The sequence below is a fragment of the Pristis pectinata genome, chromosome 8, assembly GCF_009764475.1.
Source record: "Pristis pectinata isolate sPriPec2 chromosome 8, sPriPec2.1.pri, whole genome shotgun sequence".
NCBI lineage: Eukaryota > Metazoa > Chordata > Chondrichthyes > Rhinopristiformes > Pristidae > Pristis > Pristis pectinata.
The window spans coordinates 6,755,792-6,777,268 of record NC_067412.1 but is presented as its reverse complement, the minus strand read 5'-3'; the positions used below and the strand labels follow the sequence as shown (position 1 = coordinate 6,777,268).

The 21,477-nt window shown below is 38.1% G+C and overlaps 1 protein-coding gene across 1 annotated transcript in view; it reads right to left on the bottom strand.

Annotated features, from left to right (window-relative positions):
* Positions 1-3,118: 3,118 nt before the first annotated feature.
* Positions 3,119-21,477, bottom strand: part of get4 (guided entry of tail-anchored proteins factor 4) — a 28,851-nt gene continuing 10,492 nt past the window's right edge. The window contains exons 2-9 of the mRNA XM_052022541.1: positions 20,492-20,570; positions 19,974-20,055; positions 16,013-16,162; positions 15,263-15,401; positions 13,078-13,218; positions 12,911-12,986; positions 7,703-7,775; positions 3,119-4,765 (exon numbers count right to left, since the gene is read on the bottom strand). Coding sequence (XP_051878501.1) covers positions 4,674-4,765; positions 7,703-7,775; positions 12,911-12,986; positions 13,078-13,218; positions 15,263-15,401; positions 16,013-16,162; positions 19,974-20,055; positions 20,492-20,570 — 832 coding nt within the window. The 3' untranslated portion in view covers positions 3,119-4,673. The remainder of the gene's footprint in view (positions 4,766-7,702; positions 7,776-12,910; positions 12,987-13,077; positions 13,219-15,262; positions 15,402-16,012; positions 16,163-19,973; positions 20,056-20,491; positions 20,571-21,477) is intronic.

Below are 21,477 nucleotides of genomic sequence, written 5' to 3'. Positions count from 1 at the left end.
CAGGCAGAAGGTGAGGTGCTGTTTTTCAAGGTTGTGTGGAGCCTCATAACGTTGAAGAGGCCACAAACGTGTCAGGCTGGGAGCAGGATGGAGAGTTATTTTTATAAATTGGGAACACTGTCAACAAGTTGCAGACTGCTGTGACTTTGCCATCTATTGGCTGAGCCTTGATGATTGTTGGATGCAAATACTGTCCCCTCCCCAACAGCACACGGGCACATTTCAAGGCGTTGCCTCATCACCATTCATTCTATCAATGAATAACAATGTCAGTTTGAAGTCGTCTGTTTTCCTGTAAGAATGCTATTGTTTTAGTACTTTTTGTGATAAGAACATGTTACTGCTGCTCAGTTAATTTCCCATTTCAGATACTCAGTCAGCACCAGGTAAGATGTGGCAGGGGTTAGACATGTAAAAGCTTTGTTGTTTGCCTTGGTAATCCCTCACATTCAGGCTCAAAAGGAGCATCATTTCCAATGCCTTTCTGGCATTTCCCCGAGATTAAAGCCTCATGCCTGTGACACACTGGATGAAGAATGCACAACCTCCTCATCTGGAAGGCTGAGATGTGACTGCTCATAGCTGTGCTCCACTAGTTGACTTAAGATATCCTTTGGTTGCTAGTTCTAACAGGTTGCTGGAAACGTATGTCTGTTGTATGCCCCTTACTGTTGGTTCCATAACTCATCCCATGGTGGGGGGAATGGGTTTAATTATCTCATTTCTGGAACTAATTGATTGACATTGATCTTTGCAACTGATGTGTAATAGTTGTTGATTACAATGGTCAGCGGTAAACTAGATGGACTTTGCTCTTTTCTAGTAGTTCCTACAGCGGCACACTTTAACAGCATCATTCAGAAGTACACCTTTTAAGAAGCCTTGAGTTAACTCACTGTACCACTTGCTGGTCACTGTAAATTCTGCCTGGTACAGATGAGCAGTTTTAGAATCAGGGGAATTGATGGATGTGAGAGAGAGAGAGAGAGAGAGAGAGAGAATAGGCAACAGAGAAATAAGTGGGAACGCTTTGAGAGCTAGTATAGACTTGAATAGCTGACTGGCCTCCTCTGTTGAAGCTAACATAAGAAAATATAAATCTTTACTATTTACCAAGCATGTGCCCCAACTTCCATTTGAAATGGAATAGAAAATATTGCTTGCACTGGGGCAATTTTCATGACAACTCAGAAGCAGAGTGTGGGCTACTTTTTGCTATGCTCTTGCCCTTGCAAAAATAGATATATTAGCCCAAAAGTTAATATTAATCAGCTATCTTAGCTCTCCATTTTCTTGTAAGCAGCTCGTTGAGTCCAGGAATCAAGAGCCAGTGTAGGCCTTGAGGAAACAACGTTCTGCATGGAATGTGAATGACCTGGCAATGCCTCATCACCCCTGAAAGAGTTGCAGTTAGGACTCAAGTGTGTTGATAGGTCTGGAGTCACACATAAACCAGATTGGGTAAAGGGCCATGGGTATCCTTTCCAAATGTCAATGAACCAAATGTCTTTTTCCAAGTAACTGTGTCGCTGCTGTTACTGAAACTAGCATTCTTTTAATTACTTAAATGTAAATTCTTCTATCTGCTGCAGTGGGGTTTGAGCCTGTACTCAAACATGGATAATTTTGGTGCCAGTCCAACAACATTAATATAGTACTATTAATGTAATGAGACATTTGAGAAAACCTCACAGCTTCATACTTTTTCAAAAAACATTGAGCCTTTAAGGAAACATTTAAAGCAATGACTGAACCTTGATCAGACATTCATTTCAATAATTTCCATTGATGTACAACCTTTAATGTGGCAAAAAAACACCAAAAGGTGATTCAAAGAATTGGTGATGGACCACAATGAGATTAGATCTGATGACAAAATTGTGGTCAATGAGGTAGGATTTAAGACGTAGAAATATGAGGTGAAAAGTTAGACAATTGCAGATGTACCACTGTGGAGCTGTTAGGTTCAAGGAATAAAGCAGTGATAGTAAACTATTAGTTTCAGTAACTATGCCAGTTAAAAAAGGGAGGGGATTAAATGGTAGCCTTTTAAGATTCTTTTAAGATTATTTAAGACACAATTTTCTGCTAAAAGTTGTATCAGCTGATTGTCAGTCATACTACAAACTGTAGTTATTAACAGACCCAATGATACTTATCCTCCTCTGGCCAGAACTTTATACTTTTTCTCAAGCAAATCGGAATCAAACTGCCTAACAGACTATCCCCCAGCAAGATGTTTCCTCTTTATACGAATAGTCTACAACAGCTGAAAGAAAAATTGCTAACACATGACATGGACGCTGCACAGGCAAATGCCTGTTAAGGTTATGGTCATTACCCTAAAGCAGCAGCAAAACTACCACACAGGCTGGAAAACTGAAATAATAGAAAATACTCAGGAGGTCAGGTAGTATCTAATTCCAGGGAAATAAATGAATTGCACATCAATTTTCTTTACCCAATTTACTGATAAACTTGCTGAGTATTTACAGTGTTTTTGTTTTTTTTAATATTTTAATTAAATGAGAAACACTCAAGTTTCTTCCACATTTGTTTATTTTGTGAATACCACTTGCAGATTATATTCGGTGCTGTTTAGCACCCTGCCAGTGCTGTTTATTTACTGTCAACAGTGTGGTTCAGTTACCCGTGGGTGCAGGTCCTAATCGAGCAACATGAGTGCAAAAATCTAGGCTAACATTCCAGTGTCATATAGTAAGGGAGCAGTGCATAGTTGGAGGTGCTTTCTTTGATTTTCTGTAAAGCCTACAAGAGCCTGGAAGTTTTTCTGGCAGAATAACCACTATTTAAATATTTATCTTTAAAAAAAAACATTTAACCATTAGACATTGTTGTTTGTGGGAACTAGCACTGTGCACACACACCAGATGTGCTTACTGGTGCTGTTTGATTCTATATTCCACGTTAAACAAAATCACAATTGCTGTGATATAAAGATATTGATTAGTTCTAGATTGCCAAGCTACAAATTTTCTCTTTTTTTTAACAATTCACATTTTAAACAAAATCAGAACTGATCTATAGTAGTGGAGATCAATAAACAACTGGAAAAGAAATACAAAGCTGCAAAATCAGACTCTGTTCCGTTGAAAAATTTTGCTGAATGCATTGCTTCATTCAAAGAGGTGTCAGATACAAATTATAGTGCCCTCTGCTGCAATCTTTGCATAACAACCAAGTTCCACAATTATGTTAGCCAAGGGCAGCCTTTTAACAAGTGGAAATGAAAGCAGTACAAAATTATTTCTGCACAAGCTGATTGGACTCTGCCATGTTAATTCTTCACCAGACTTAACAGTTAACAAATGCATCACACATTTTTTGAAACAAATTATTTTAAATTTACCATCTGACAAATTGAGTACAACAAATTTTTTTTAGAAATATTACTTATTTCACGTACAATGTACCAAGGTGAGTTTAGTGTTTTGGATATCAGTGCTCCAAATGAAAACTGTAGTGAAGAGGTTCATCATGCTAAAAATTGTAAACATTTCATCGCCTGGAAAAGTTCTGACTTTGTACCAAAGGAACTCATTATTTTCCTTTAATGATAAATACAGAAATTAAAAAACATTCCAATTTATCAACAGAAATATCACTTCAATAGAGAAAGCCATTTTGCACTCCATCTCTAAACTGGGCCGATGAAATGTTCAAAGGTTAAGAATTACAGAGAGCACTTGGTGTAGAAGACAATTATATGCGATTATCAGGTCTGCAAAGCATAATATACATTTACTCTAAAATTTGTGTTACTGACTCCAATTGCATCAGATCTTGGTATTTTGCCATATGACAAACTCCAGTTCCTGATTTTGGAAACATTATACATATCTTTCAACAAGTTTCAGCACCTGAAAATTTGATGCTTAAAAATTATTGTATCTTTCTGGCATGCAAATCTTTATCATGCAGAATCAGCCCTGACACAGTATTTACAACATTCTTGTAGCACCTGGATGCAATTCCTAGCACAACATTTACCATCTCAAATAAAATAAGGGTGACGACAATCTTCTTTAATCTTGTTTATTGGTTCAGAAGTAATTAAGCCCATCTTTGTGCATGATCCTTTGTAATCTGTGTGCAACTGGTACACCACTTGTGTAAAAATCAAGTGCTGCTGATCCTTACAGCTGTACTTTTGTTCCTATTGAAAACCATTCTGCCTTGTAAAATGAGAACTAGTTTTATCAGTTTGAGACGCCTCAATGCTCGTTGGCATAACTTTGAATGACCATCTTGCTCAAGGTTTTGTTTGACACAGCAGAGGCCATCACGTGTAGTGCCAGTGGTATCAGCGTCCCAGTACAAAGCTGTATTTAAATCTTATGTAAAATAATCTAGAAAGACAAAACTTATTGTTACATCAGTCAACACACAGCCAATGGAACCATTCTTTAAACCATGAAATGTCTACTGAACATAAATAATACAGCATTTCCAATATAGACAGATAGGAAACATCATTTGCACCTCCTTCATAAAAGAGAAGGAGAGCCCTTTGCAGATGCTCATTGAAACGGTCATGTAAAACGTCCCACAGTATAGCAGTTTTTTTAAAATTTCTCGTACAAGCAGATTGTTCTTTAGACACTTCACTGGAATATTGTCTTTAGATCTTTATATCAAAGTTTATTTTCTTCTTAGTCAAGGTCAATAGGATTGACATCTTCTGGTCCTTCTCCATCTGCCTCATCATCCTCTCCTGCACCCATCAAGCTGTTCAAAAGGTTTCCTACAAAAGAAATAACCATATAATCACAGTACTTTACATAGCAAACATTCAACATTTTCTTCAACTTATGATAACCAATTTCTTTCAATAAATGCTAAAACTCTTCCAAAATCATAGCCTCTATAGATTTCACCTATAATCAAAAATCATACATCTAGCTGCATTTTACATACAACTTTTTCTGTTATAATTTGAAATGAGATCTGTCATCGTAAATCTGTTCTGATCACACCATCCTACCAGGAACAGGACTGCAACAACACCCAACTCTGCTTCAATTCAAAATGCATACATGACCTGTGTGTATGTACTCTTCCTCAAAATGCCAGCTGCACTATGTCTTGACTTCAGGAAGAACAGAAAAGGAAGGGAAGGGTATCTTTAATGCTGCCCAAACATATATACAATTACTAGCAAGAGATTCCAGAAATGTAGGCAAAACTGTTCCATTGGTCTGTGACTGCCCTGTTGAGACAGAGGAAATAATATAAAGCCTATTCACCTTGTCATAATTAATTACACAGAACATGTTCAATCTGCACTGGCTTTCATGCAACACTCCACCTGAAACTGATCATCTTGGGAGTTTTGCTTTTGATCAAAGTTTTATTACACACCCAAGGCCCTGAAAAGGTAACTAGGCAGATTACCACACCATCGTTCTTTATTCCACAGTGATATCACATCTTTGGGATAGTCAGCGGAATACCCAAATACTGGTTGGAATTTTATGTTTATGCACAGCTTTTGGAAGAATTGTTTCATGCCTCTCTTAACCTTCTGCCCACATCAGAAATAAGTCTGCCTTAACAAACTCTCTTCATACAATCGCAAATGCCCTCAGTCTTCAAAACTGCACCCAATATTCAAGTTGTAGTCTCACTAAACTACTGGGAGCCAGTTCACTTGTTTGAAAAAATCAAATGCTCTAGTAAAAAGCTTAGTACTCGATAAACTTTGCTGATAACAGTGTTGGACTGGCTGAATATTTTCAATTTATTCCTAACAATTACATCTTCCTGCATCAAACCATTTATTTTTTCCCATTCTCTCCACTTTAACGTTATCGCAAATGATTATTCCAAATTGAATTGTTTGCTAATATGTCATGCCATATGAATCAAATCCACAAGAAACTGTTTCTACAATATATCAAACTGCAGCACGTTAAGCAAAACAACATACAAATAAAAATCACATTAAAAATATTACTGATAATGTTCACACTTTTCACTTTTTAAATAGTCTTCAGCTCTGCAATACCTTGACAATAGTTAACTTCTTAACACATTTAAGGATATTCCTAACTTATCATGAGTGTAAAGTAATTCACATTTTGTAATGGAATGGTATTGGGATCATTGGCCAAGATTCAAGCCCCAAAATACTAAACAGAGGCAGACGCTCCTGTCTGACAAGCATGGATGGTGAAGTTAGTGCTGCATGACATGTTTACTAACTGCTAAGTGGTTCAGTGGATTTTCTAGGAATTTGGTCAGCCCAACTAATCTTGGTGATTCCCTTCACCATGCATTTAACATTTTTTTTTAATTTAATGAAGACAGACCATCTTTGAGCAAGATAATTATTGATCCAACAAGCACGCAGTATGAAACAGAACAATAATTAAAATTTAGTAATTGTTGATTTGTCGTCTTAGTGCAATGCAGTAGACATTCACTAACTATTGTGTACCAACCCTGACCCATCTCACCGCGCCCCCCCCCCATAATCAACTTCATGATATACAAGATATCCAAGCTATGAACACAGAAAAAAGACATATTGGTAGCTTTTATCCCCCTTCCAGTGATACTTCTGAGATCAGAGCCTCTGCCTCAGCAAAGCTTGCCCAAGATATGATCCTGAATGAGCTGCAGTTTCCTCTGATTAAACATGGGAAGACAAATACTATCACCTCAGTCGTCACCAAAACTGTAATGAAATCAGACCATTGGCACATCTCCACCTTAAGATTGCTCACTTTCACCTCCCACTATCACCTATTGCTCAGAAAACCCTGCTTTTGTCACCCCTAGACCAAATATTTTAAATGTCTGCCTGACCTGTCTCGCAGCCTTTAGATTCCTGAAACATCAGTTCATCCAAAGCTCTGCTACCTATACTTTAGTCATCATGAGAACACAAGAAACAGGATGTGTCATCAGTTATACGGCCCCTTAAGCCTAGTTCGCTTTTCAATGAGATCATGACTGATCTGGTTCCTGCTCTCACCCTTCCATAATCCTCAATTCCCCAAAAGTCTAAAAGAAAAAACAAACAAGATCTGATAAAGGGTCTTTGACCCAAAGTGTTAACTGTTTCTCTTCCCAAAGATGTGGCCTGGCTATTTCCAGCACGTTCTGCTACAGATCCTGGAATAGCATTGAGAAACAAATTTCAATTAACCTGGTCTTGAAGTCTTCAATTGATCCAGCACACACAGCACTTTGGGGAAAATTTCCCACTGCCTTTGGCCTGAAAGAGTGCTTCCATATTTAAACTTTTCACTGCTGTAGCTCTGCTTTTAACATTGTGCTCCCTTGTTCTGGATTCCACTACAGGTGGACTGAGACAAACTGCCGGGCAAAGGGGACAGAGATCAAACTGTAAATGGCATCTAATCCTGACAACGCTTGCCGCCGACAGTGTTTACGTGTGATGCAAACTGACGATAATACCCCAAGGCCTCGATGAGTGCAAAGTTCATAAAGAAATACAAGTATACCTTTTTGTTTACTCCAACAGGCTGTAGATTGTAGGTACAGTTAATTATAGGTCTGCAGATAGGATTTGTTTCCTTAGATGCCCCATCTACATTTCATTAACTAGCTGAATAACTGATGCCATATTCATGTTGAATGCAAGAGGATTATGTAGCACTTAAGGAAACTAATCACTTAGTTTACAAGGTAAATAACTGCATAATGAGCTTACCTAATAACCCTCCATATGAAGAAGTCTGTCTTGGGGCAACTCCAAAGAAAATCTGACCTATTCGGTCTAGATACTAGAATTAAAAATAATAAAACATCAAAACCTGAAAACATAATCTACTGGGATGAAAGAAGACAAGGAGCATTAGCAAATCAGCAGGTACTCAGACATTGCATGAGGTCGGTGAGCGGAAGAGCATGCCCCTGTACGTTGACTACTCTGTAATTCAGGAGAGAATGATTTCACAAATTTAAAATGGATTGATATTCAGACAGTTCATTTTTTTTTAAATAACTTGCATTTTTTTTAATATTTTGATTGAATCTATAAAATATCTCTCATGGGGCTACGGAAATCGTGTCACTTCAAAAAAATTAAACTATGTAAATGAAATATAATCATGCTGAATATACTTTAAAACTACAAAGAAAATGCTTGTCCTGTTGATAAAAAACAGTTTTTATATGCACCTAGTCACCACTAAGATCAAACTGTAATAACAGAATTCATACAGTATATAATGTTGAAACAACATCCTGTTTTCGGTAGTATCCACTAGACCACTACATAGATTTGTCAACACAAAACTGAGATTTATCATCTTCATTATGTAGCATAATACACAGCTCTCACAAAAGCACACTGAATAAATACATGTTGAAATTGCAGAATGTTTTTTTAAACACAAGAAATGCAGCCTTGAGACTGCCTGAATGATGCAATCTCTTCTGAGTTTAACATGCAATCATATCTAAACTGCTTCACATCCATATTGTACCTCAATAATGCTTTTACTTAGTTTTACAACTTTTGCCAATTTACTTTTCCTTCTTTGCTGTAAGTTTGTAATGAGCTACAATATGCAAGAAAACAAAGTTTTTTTTTACTCTGGTTTCACAAACATTTTGTCAGCAATTTCATTTAACTGAAAGATTCAGTATAATCAACTGATTTGTTTCTTTTTTCTAAAAACTGAAAAGGGCCTTATAACTTTATGGTTATGGCCAACTTCATCAGATGTAACATTAGTTTCTGATTATTCCCACTGCTCAATCATACAACATTACCAGAATCAACTACCTCTCAGCTTATCAAAGCATACAGGACCTTAATCCATTATGAAAAGAAATTGAAGGAAAAAATGGCTTAGAAAAAAATTTTAAAGCCTTTTCCAGTTATGGCAAACAAATAAAAAAAGAGCTTAGTAGGGTTCATCAGTGACCTTATCTCTCAGTTAACAATTATGGAGGAGATTCCATTTTAAGTGATGTGTAATGATACTATGAATGCTCAAGTCACAGAAAACCTTGCCAAGAGGTTTCCACAATCCACTCATGACCATTAAGACAATAATTTGACTCCATCCAAGGTTTCTGTGTTTTATGGTGAAAATTCTCATGTATAAAGCACGGTTGTACACTAGTTGTATTAAAGCTTACCTACCTTATGATCCTCATTCAAATGGAGTGACTCCTCCATACGCAAATGGGCATTTGCTTCCCGTTGCAGCCTGAAATGTGTGAATGGGAGAAAGAGGATATAAGGGCTTCCTAATCCTCTTCTGAAGTTTCTGCCCCATTGCTATTGTGGCCCGATTTTCAAGTTTACTAGCTCTAGGAATTCATATAGTTTGCAACAAGAAATAACAGGAACTGGCTGTATACAAAGGTTTAAGAGCACAGGTAGAGGTCACGCAGACCATCTTATCTGAGCAGGATCTTTGAAAGAGCCAAGAGATATTTAGTGAGACAACTCTTGCCCTTTCCCCAGTGTCCTGCAAATATTTCCTTTCTAAGCACATAACTTCAGTAGAAGAGTTGGATATGACTGAACCTGCTATCACTATTTCTTCAACTGGCTTATTCCACTTCACAATTAGCTGCATAAAAACTTATTTCAAAGTAACAAGTGGCCTTTCTTCTTTCTCACATCTACAAACACAAATACACGAGCTTTTCTGGAGGTAGAACTTGCACAAAGATTGAGGGAAGGGCAGAAATAAACCAAGTGGTATTTGGTGAAGATGTATGTTAGCCTAAAGCAAGTGCAACAAGCAAGATTAGAATGTATTACTCCAATTTACGGAAACAATCTCCTTTTTTATCCTATAACACCACAAGAGGGCGTTCAGTCCATTAGATCAATGCTGGCTCCCAAGGGAGCAATCCCAAGGAATCAATCCCATCCATCTCTCCTCATTTCTCTGTACCCTACAACTTATTCTCTCTCGTGGCGATTCATCAACTCCCCTGATCCTGTTTTTGCCATTAACTTACATTAGTCAATTAACCTACCAACATGTTTTCAGGAAGTGGGAGGAAACCAGATTACCCAGAGGAAACCTATGCAGTCATGGTGAGAACATGCAAACTCCACACAGACAACACCCAAGGTCGGGATCAAACCTGGGTCCCTGGAGCTGTGAGGCAGCAGCACTATCTGCTGCACTGCAGCTACTGCACCCAATGCATTACAAGGTGCAAGGGCTAATAGACATTGTGGGAAGTGTAACCATCTTACTGCCTAATGCCAAATAGCAAAAGTGTGGCTCAGGAAATTTCACCTATGGTGAACAGGGGTTTAACAGCTGCACAGCCCTTATTCTTCTGGAAAATTTAGGACAATGTAAAGGGAGGGCCAGAGACCCCGAGAGAATGAATCCCAACCCCTTTTCTGCCATCTTTGTTCCCAGAACTAGATAAGCTGATGGCCAAAGGTTAGGAGAGTTAGGCCTGGGTTCCCTTCTGTTGACCACATGTTTCACACATCATTTGTATCTCAAAACATTCTGGAAAAGGTGATATCTGGGTGCAGAGTGGCAGTGGGGAAAGTGCTCAGAATTTACAATCACGTAAAAGCAGCATAAATTCCATATGATTCTTAATGTGTGGTATGTTTTTCAAAGAAACCCTGCTCCATGGTCAGAAGTGTGGAAACAGGCTCTTTGGCCCATCACATCGGTGATGCCCATCAGGTATCCATCTACACTAATCCTATGTCCCAGCACTCAGCCCTTGCATTTTAAATTGCAACCTCTGGGTAAAAACGATTCATCCCAAGATCACTCCAAATACACTATCCCTTAAACCCATGCCTCTGATATCTCTGCTGAGGGATGAAGTTTCTAACCACCTACCCTATCTATGCCCCTCATAATCCTGTATAACTCAGGTCCCCTTTACAGCTTCCCCGATCCCAAACCCCACTACCCCGCACCCCCCCCCCCACCCCCCAACTTTTCCAGTCGCTTTGCTCTCCTTGTAACTGAAGCTCAATCATATCCTTCCTATAGTGTGGCTACCAGAACTAAGCACAGTACTCCAGCTGTGGTCTAGTGTTTTATACAACAGTAGCATCATCTCCCTGCTGTTATTGTCTGTGCGCTGGCTAACAAAGGCAAGTATCATACATGCCTTCTTAACCACCTTATCGATCTATTCTGCTGCTTTCATGGACAAGAACATCGAGGGCCTTCTGTTTCTCAGCAATTCCTGGAGCTCTACTATATAATGTATATCCTAGTATAATTAGCCCTCCCAAAACGCATCATCTCTCATTTTTCAGGATTAAATTCCATCCCCCATGGCACATCTTACCAATTGATCAATATCATACTGAAGCCAAAGGCTTTTCTCCCCATTGTCAACATTGATCATACTGGACTTACTGATCATAACATGGACTTACTGATCATAGCCTGTATGTTCACATCCAGACTGTTAATGTATATAGAAAATAGTAAGGGTCCCAGCACCAATCCCTGTGGTATGCCCCTGGTCAAGGGTTTCAAACTATCACCTGCTATCATAAAACCCATTTTGGATGCAAATTACTACATTGCCTTGGATTTTATGGGCTCTTTTTGGATCAGTTTCCCATGTGGGACTTAGTCAAAGTCCTCATGAAGGGCCATGCAAACTACATCAACTGCACCACCTCATCCACACACTTTGTGTGCTACATTAGAATGGAAATTCTAAAGCCATGATGAGATTCAGGATGGAGTAAGGCTGGCAGAATATTTGAGGCGGCAGGTATTTTGCTGATAAACAACTAGTCCCGTTACCGTCATTTAAAATTCACAGGTTCTTATTTGAAGCAGCAACTACATCATATGAAACAAACTGCTAAAAGGCTGAAAAAAATAAAATGATATTGCATACTGTTATGCCTGTACTACATTAAGGAAAAGCCAAGAGCACGAGGAGGATCCCATGCCTGATTTTCTCTTCAGGCATGCAGCAGGAGGCAAATTTCCATTTGTGAAGGAATGAGTCCTGAGAAGGAGACAAGATCATCAGTCCAAACAACACATGAACGAACATATGAACACACAAAACTGGACCAGATGAGAGCCATTGTCCACTTTGGGCCTATTTTCCCATTCAAAAAGATCATGACTGGCCCTCTATTTCAACTCCACCATCTTTAATCCCTGGCTTAAATATAGTTTACAACCGAGCATCACAGCCCGTTGGTGCAGGGAACAAAGGTTTATAACCCTTCCCATGAAGAATTTTTTTTCCCCTTATCTTAGTCATAAATGGTCGATCTCTTAATCCAAATTTACAATCTCGGGTTCCAAACTTCCCAGCGAGGGAAACATCTTCCTAATGCGTACCTAATCATGGCTCTTAAGAAATTAATATTGCAGTGAATTCTATATAGCAATGAATACAGACCTAGAACACTCAAGATCTTATCAAAGAATAATCTCCTCTTCCAGAAATGGGTCTATATCAAAGACCTGTGTAAGGGAACCCATAGTACCAAATCCAAATCAAAAAGACTGCAGATGCTGGAACTCTGTTTTTATTACTACTGAATCCAAGTGTGTTAACTTACATAGCAAGGTGGAAAGTAATTTGTAAGGGGGCATACAAAGGATAAACATGTTACTGCTCCACCTTCACATCTTGTTCACTCATGTAGCATGTCATTATCCTTTTGCAGCCACTTTCTGCCCTCCTCACAAGTCATTTGCCAACTTACTTGGTCGATACATCAGCAAGTGACCGATATAGACTGCAAATAGCTGCCTAGCGGCATTCATTTTATGTCATTACCTTCTGTACAAGACCTTGCTAATTTTTTTTTAAAAATCCAAATATAGCTACATCCATTAGATGCTCTTTATTTACCCTGGCAGTTGCACCCATGGTCCCTCACAACATATACAAAGCAGCATGAAAACAGTTAGTGACTCACCTCAATGTACATTGGATCTCTCTTTAAAGATGGCTGATACTGTTCACATAACACTGTAAAAACGGTAAGTTTCCCCCTTTAGCAAAGAATAAAGTACAATGAATATAACATTAAACAATTCTTAAAGCTTGCTCAAACAAATTCTTTTCAATAAAGAAAATACCTACCCCTCAACAGCAAGTAACAAGAACCAAATAAAGTTTAACAAGGGCTGTACAAATGGAGGTCCCTTTTCTATAGAGGGATGCTTCTCTGTATAAGTTGTGAAGACCAGTGACGCAGTGTTTTTATTTTTTAAGCAAAGAAATCTGAAAAAAAGAAAACCAGGATGGAATTCAAAAATGGCATTCTTCTCATCTACAAGACCAGCACTAACAAATCTGTAACCAATGTAAAGGAAATCAGAGGTTCATTGTGGATTGCTTTATCAAAGTTCCTCTGGATATAAAGCATCACATCCATTTCACATGGTATTAAACCATTTAACTTTTTTTTAAATGGAAAAAGGACTTCAACTCAGAAGTGTAAAAGTAAACATTTGCATCAATCTAGTGAAGTTTTTTTAAAATATAACTTTAGTATAATTTTTTTAAATCTTCTGCATTCTAAATGATTAATGACTTATGAACAACTAAACTGAGCATTCCAAAAGCAGAGATGCCAAATTTACTTCTTTGTGGAGTCAAGAAAAAACAAACCTACTGGTTTATTACACAGGATTATTTTCTAAAGCTTTAACAGGAAAAAGGAATAGTTTCCATTTAAAAGTCTCAAGTAAAAATCTAGAATTCATATAATTTAATTTCCCCAAAACAAGTGTCAAATATCAATGGAGCTCTTTCACTGGATGCCACTACATGTAGAAGAAACAGGAAAAGGAGGGCCATGGTCAACCTATCAGTCTCATAGCAAAACAAATGGATTGGTGCCAAAACATATAGTAGCCCCATTCAACACCTGCACCACGACTTTGTGACAATGTCTTCCAAGAGAAATGAAACATCATTTTTGTAATAAAAACTGAAAATGCTGAGAATACTCAGCAGGTCAGGCAGCATCTGTGGAGAGAGAAACAGAGTTAACATCTTGGGTCAATGACTTTTCATCAGAAAGTCTGATGAAATGTCACTAAAATGTTAACTCTTTCTCTTCCATAGCTGCTATCTGAGCTACTGAGTGTTTCTAGAATTTCCTGGTTTTTATGTCTAGGCTCGTTATCTTTGGCTTTTCAATTTTAATTACTGCACAATTTTGATGTCCCTTGAAAAAACAATGGTTAAGTTTGTGCATTTGAAAATGTTAATTTAAAAAGCTCAAATCGTGTTCTGCTCCACTAGTTAACATGCCAACTCTCACAGGGATTCTATTCAAAAAGCAACAATGAGAAAAAGTAATCAAATTACTCCTTTGATCTACAGACCAATTTAAAATCCACAGAACACTTTCCTTCTTTGCACCAGAATCTGAGTGCATTTTGTTTCTATATTGTTTAACAGGTTGAATAGGCAAGAGCTCGGGGAGGTGGTACAGGAGCCTGAAGGCCTACACTCAAAGATTCAGAAACAGCTTCTTACCCTCCGCCATCAGATTTCTGAACGGTCCATGAACACTACCTTGTTATACCTTTTATTTTGCACTATTTCTTTTAGTAATTTATGGTAATTTTCTGTCTTTGTACTGTACTGCTGCCACAAAACAACAAATTTCACGTCATCCAAGTCAGTGATAATAAATCTGATTCTGAAGTAAAACTATAAACAGCTGTGGTGTGGCTACAAACGGCTGTGGTGTGGATATAAAGAGAATGCCTTAACTATAAAGTTTCATATGAGGTACAATAACTAAGTAAACAGATGCCCAGAAACACTGATACATAAAGTTTTAGTGAATTAATCTCTCTAAACACATTCAGGCAAAACCTTCCTAAATTCCAAAATTCTCTATTTCCATAGTGCATGAAGATCACTGGCTGCATAATGATGTGGGTCCACATCCATTCTTCTTTTGTCCCTGCTGTGTTTTCAAGTGCTTAGTAGATAGCTCTCCTATTGGTCAGCAGCACAATTATCTATCATACTTCTCTCTGGATTAAAAATTTCATGATTTCTCCAAGGAAGTACTTCAAGCCTGATGTAGACTTCAGCCAAAGTGAAGCAACCTTCCCCCACCCCCCTTCACCCCCAAACCAAACATTCAAATGAAATCTAGGAGTCAGATTCAGCTGGAATCACTCAAGACTATAAATAGAATCATGTAGGGCTAATTAATAATATAACACTATATTAGAGGAGTCAACCTACCACAGTGAAATTAGAAGCAACATTTTCATACATTTGTTTCTTGTTTACTTACTGTAAGACTGCCTGAGCCACAAACATGTCCACTTCACTCCGGTAGCCCTTTGATGCAGAATATTCTACTAACATATTTGCACAGCCCTCCCCATCTGCTGAGTGTAGGAAGTGATACCGAGATTCAGTGTAGTTTTGTTCTGGAAAGCAAATGCAAAATCATTGCGAGTAAGCAATGAAACTAACAAAACAATGCAAAACACCTTTTATTGATTATACAAATACATCAGTTTGAGCACTACTTGCCACTTATAATCTGATCAAATCCAGCAACTCTATCGTAAAGGTTTTGTTCCCCCCAAAAGACTGGCAGCCAATTTTATCGTTCATCCAGTACAGATACATTTTCTTTAGTGAGCTGAACACAAGGGAAGCATTTCCCTCCTGCCACAAAGGTGCCATCCATTCATTAATTCAATGATTAGCATTTTAAGTGAACCAAATGATTTGTGTATGTTAAATGTTTAGTAGCCATGTTTTGTTGTGATCAGCACTGGTCTTCAAAACTCTAGTACAAATTTAACCCCCAGGAATTTTCTAAAATACCCAAGGTCAATCAAACTCCCCATCCAATGAGGAGAACCATTCCACTAGTTCTTGGGCAAGCTGTCTCAGTGCTAGGCTTTAATATGTTTGCATACATATACAAATCTGACATCAGAATTAACGCCAAACTACAGTAGGTCAACACAAAAAAAAAACTGAGAATTTTTTTTAAGAAAGATACTGATTTTGTTTGCTCTAACTGTACCTTTCCACAGTGTGACTGCTAGCAGTTGATGTAGCTTAGGGTGACCAAGTTTTGCTGAACCTCCACTAGACCACTTCAATGCTCTGGATACAAACGCTGCTCTTTCGGGCGAGTTTGGATCCATTAGACTAAAAAGTTTACCAAGACTTTCTGAAAGATACAAAATGTTAACAAGTTTTGCAAGTGTTTTAGTGAATTCTGCTGGACAACTGAAATATAGATACAGTAAGAGTGTAGCACATTTAAGTGTGTACTTGTATAAAACACACAAAATGAATAAATGATCCAAACATTACATGAAGAAAATCCAGTTTGAGTGTCACAGAGTAATACAGCACAGAAACAAGACCTTTGGCCCAACTCATCCATGCAATCCAAGATGCCCATCTAAGCTAGTCCCATTTACCAGAGTTTGGCCTAAATCCCATTTAAGCATTCCTATCCATGTATCTGATCAAATGGCTTTTAAATGATGTTATTGAACCTGCCTCAACTACTTCCTCTGGCAGTTCGTTCCATATACGTACCGCCTTCTGCGTGAAGAAGTTGCCTCTCAGGACCTTTTTAATCTTTCCCTTCTCACCTTAAACCTATTCCCTTTTGATTTTGTGATTCCCTTTCCCTTAGAAAAAGACTGTGTGCATTCACCCTATCTATGCCCCTCATGATTTTATACACCTCCATAATGTCATCCCTCAGTCTCCTACACTCTAAGGAATGAAGTCCTAATCTACCCAACCTCTCCCTGTAACACAGGTCCTCGAATCCTGGCAACATTATCATAAAATCTTCTTTGCACCCTTTCCAGCTTAATGTCATCTCTCTGATAATAGGGTAACCAAAACTGTACACAATACTCCAGGAGTGGCCTCACTAATGTCTTGTACAACTACAACATGACGTCACAACTCCTATACTCAATGCCCTCTCTGATGAAGGCCAGCATGCCAAACACCTTCTTCACCACCCTGTCTACCTATGATGCCACTTTCAGGGAACTAGTACTACAAGATCATTCTATTCTTCAATACTCTCCAGGGCCCTAACATTCACTGAAAATTCTACCCTGGTTTGACTTCCCAAAATGTAACACCTCACACTCATCTGAATTGAACACCATTTGTAATTCCTTGGCCAATTTACCTAGCTGATCAAGATCCCCTGTAATTTTTTTTTAAAAAACCTTTCTTCACTGTCTATGATACCATCTATTTTAGTGTAATTTGCAAAGTTTTGTTTAAAAAATATAGCAGTATCTAAACATTTCCAAAAAATGAGTGTTTGGCGCAACAGAAACACAGAAAGATTTGCTTCTAACTTCAGCAGAGGCTAAGCAACATTTTCATTATCCTTACATGAAATACTGGAATCAGCAATTTCAGAGAATCAGGAAAAATACAACACAAAAATATTAAAGGAATAAAAAACAGCAAGTTAAATGTTTCCACTGCCAAACTATTTTGAATAGCATCAATCCAGCAACCCCGTTTGGAGAAACCAACCAACATTGGAATTCTTTTATGTATGTTATTTATTTACTGATTAATGGGAAAATATATTTTTTTAATTGATAATTACACTAACTCAATATAACAACACAATTCAAAAAATATTTGTCAGCAAAAGAATCACTTCATATTAATCACCTAAAAATTACAACAACAGGTTTTTCTCCTTATAATTAGGTACGCAAGACAAATGTTGGCTGGATGAGTTATAAAGTTACCAGACAGATGCTGAACATTGAATCATTTTAAAAACATCAGGGATCACAAGATAATGAAAAATAAGAGGAATCCATGTTTGCAGAGTCTAATTGCTACCCCAGCTGACATTAGCCAACCCTGCATTGATGAATTCTTATATCTTTCCAGAAGTTTAGGTTGAGAGAGAGAGAGAGAGAGAGAGAGAGAGAGAGAGAGAAATCACCCAGCAAAATACAAAACATTAATTTGAATATTTACCATAATTTAAAAAGAATTAAATTTAAGAGGAAGATTGAAGCTAGATATTATGGTCTATAATAACGATAAGTCCATGTTCGTGAGTCATTGGGTTCTGCAACTGATTGAGTACATACCAAAAGCAAAATTCTGCAGATGCTGGAAATCCTAAATAAAAACAGAAAATGTTGAAAAGAATCAGTAGGGTGGAAGCATCCATGGAGAGAGAGAGAGACAGATCTGATGAAACAACACCAACCTGAAACATCAACTCATTTCTCTCTCCACAGGTGATGTTTGACCTGCTGAGAGTTTCCAGCATTTTCTGCCTTAAATTTTAAATAAACGCACAAGTCTGAAGAAGCTAATTACTCCAGTCCATAAATTCTACCAGAAGAATTTTAATAAGTGGGCAACAAACATCAGACTAAGGGGCTCAACACAACCAACAGATCCAGCAAAATATGCTCCAGTACACTGCTTCTGGTGCCAATGTTACACGCTCTAACGAAACCCACTGATTCAAGTCTCTCATTACAATAGCTCTATACTAAGCTAACATTATACAGCAACTTCCTTGCACTAGTGCAAGTTTGCCACCATGTTGCAACCACAATTGTGTCGAATCCCAATGTCAGTTGATCAAAAAAAGTTCCCGAAGTCTGTTTTACAAGGCAGCCAGTTTCAGCGTTCAAGAATTGATCATCAAGCCACTGAACCACTAATACTGTATTTGTTAATAATAACCACCATCCTCTGAATTGCTTCTTGTTATAAGTCAGCTCTCCACAGAGAAATGTTCCTACCTAAATATGCTAAGAAATTCAACTGCAAGGAACCAGTTAAAAAGTCCAATATTTTCTTTTATTTATGCAAAGGATGTGGACATCACCATCAAGACTAGTATATATTGCCTGTTCCCAAATGCCCCATGAATAGTGGCTCACTAGGCCATTTCACAGGATAGTCTAGAGGCAACAACATTGATGGATCTGGAGACAGATGAAAACTACACTAGACAAGGTCACCAAATTAAAGGAAGGATGTCATTAAGCTGGAAAGTGTGCAGAAAAGATTCACAAGGATATTGCCAGGATCGGAGGACTTGAGCTATAAAAGGAAAGACTGGATAGGCTGGGGCATTTTTCCCCGGAGAAAAGGAGGCAGAGGATGACCTTAGAGGTATATAAAATCATGAGGGGCATACGTAGGGTGAATGGTCACAGTCTTCTTCCCACGGTAGGGGAGTCTAAAACTTAGAGCGTGTATAGATTTAAGGTGAGAAGGAAAAAGTTTAAGAGGGGATGAGAAGGGCAACTTTTTCCACACAGAGGGTGGTGGGTATGTGGAATGTGCTGACAGAGGAAGTGGTAGAGGTGGGTACAACTACAATATTTAAAAGGCGTTTCAACAGGTGCATGGATAGAAAAGGTTTAGAGAGATATGGGCTAAACACGGACAGTTGGGACTAGCTCAGGTAGACAACTTGGTTGGCATAGACGAATTGGCCTGCTTCAGTGCTGTACAACTCTATGAGGGCAGCAAATTTCCAGAGGGTCATCAGGAAACTAGCTTGTGTCTCTGGGAGTCTCAGTTACAATTAGATGTAACTAGCTTTGTGACTTCTTGTAAAGTATGTTTTTGCTGGCAAGGCCAGCATTTAGTGCCCATCAACTTACTGGTTTGGTAGGTCATTGTAGAGGGAATTTAAGAGTCACATGTATGTCAGACTGGGTAAGGGCGACACATTTCCTTCCCTAAAAGATATTGGTGAACTAGATAGATTTTTTTAATGACAATCTGGCAGATTTTTGTTAATTTCCAGGTTATGTTAATTAACCGAATTTAAATTCCATGTAGGATTTGAACCTGGTTCTTAGGATCAATTGTCCAGGCCTCTGGATGCTAATCTAATAATTTATTTCTGGAATGAAATTAACATTAATGATATTTTATTATCTGAATCTATGCAAAAATGTTGGAACAAGAAACAAAACAAAAATCAACATTTTACATACCTAAGAGTTCATCTGTAACCTTAGCTTCTGACTTTTCCAATGACTCTAATACTAGCATAGATAAATCAGCAGCACTGTTTAGCTGTACCAAGAAGAAAAGAAGAAATTAATTTCTTAAGTTCTCATCTTCCCTCTCACAACATCAAGATGTTCAAAGCAATTCAGTTTTTTTCTGGTCTAGTGACTACTGTGACTTAAGAAAAGTGGCAGCTCATACACACTCTGCAAGACACCCCAACCACCAATGTGATAATGGCAAATTAATCCATTATAGTAACGTTGACTGAGGAACAAATATTAGCCCGAACACCAAGATAACTACACGTTCATCTTCAAGATAGTTCCCTGGAATTTTTAAGGTCAACTTTAAAAAAGCAGATGGGTCCCAAGTTTAAAGCAAAAAAAAACAAAAAAATTCTGGCTGCTAAATGTTATTGTGCAATAGCATTTACGAAAACATTATTTTCTCTTTAACACTCAATGCAGTCAAAGAAATGTAATTTTTGAAAACAGCTTACCTGACTGTAACTGAAGAAAAGCAATGCCCCAGAATACATAAGTTCTCTGGCTTCAGCATGTTTACTTTGAGACATATACCTGCAAAACAGGCAAACATTATAATGAATCATGCAAGACAAGTTCTAGACTTAACAAGATCCGAGAGCTGTAAAGAACTTCTACATTCTTCCAAGACATGTCCACCAAAGCTTACACTTTTACTAATGCAGGAAATATAAAACAATTGGAAAACTCTGACTTTAATTAAACTCAACATATTGCCAAATGAAACAACATGCCAGATTTTTGCCATTACTTCAGGAAAAAAAATAATTTTCCCTTGTGACCAATATTATTTGATCAAGGCACTGGGAAAAATATCACCTACACAGTCATCCAGCAAATTCACTGGAAAGATAGATCAATCAGCATCAGCATCCTCTCCCAAGCCAACATCACCAGCACTGAGGCCCCAACCGCTCTCAGCTGCTCACAAAGAACAGGGCACATTGTCCATATGGCCAACACTGCATTGCTAAGACAGACAAACTGTCATGCGGCGAAATTACTAGGCAGAGAAAAAGATTCATGAATGTACTTAAAGCTCCCTTTAAGTGGTGCAACATCCCACTGTTTCCTGGGAACCTCTGGTCCATAATGGCTCAAAGTGGAGAACCTCGAAACTCAATGCAATCGATGGAAAGAGTGCATCATCTCACAAACTATCCACCCACCCCACTTGTCATCCACCTCCTGCCCCATCTGGGCTGAAGTCTACGGTTTCACATTGGCCCCATTAAGCTCCTCAGAGCCCCAAAAAACTGGAGTGGAAGTGGGTTATTCTCTATTCTACGGGACTGCCCGCTGAGTATGCCCAGAACTTTAGGTTTTTTTTTCCTTTCAGATTTCAAACATAAACTGCATTTTGCTTTGTACTAAATTAAGTGAGACTGGACTTGATGCTTTGTATTGGTGAATGTTTCCACTCATCCCTTGGAGAAGAATC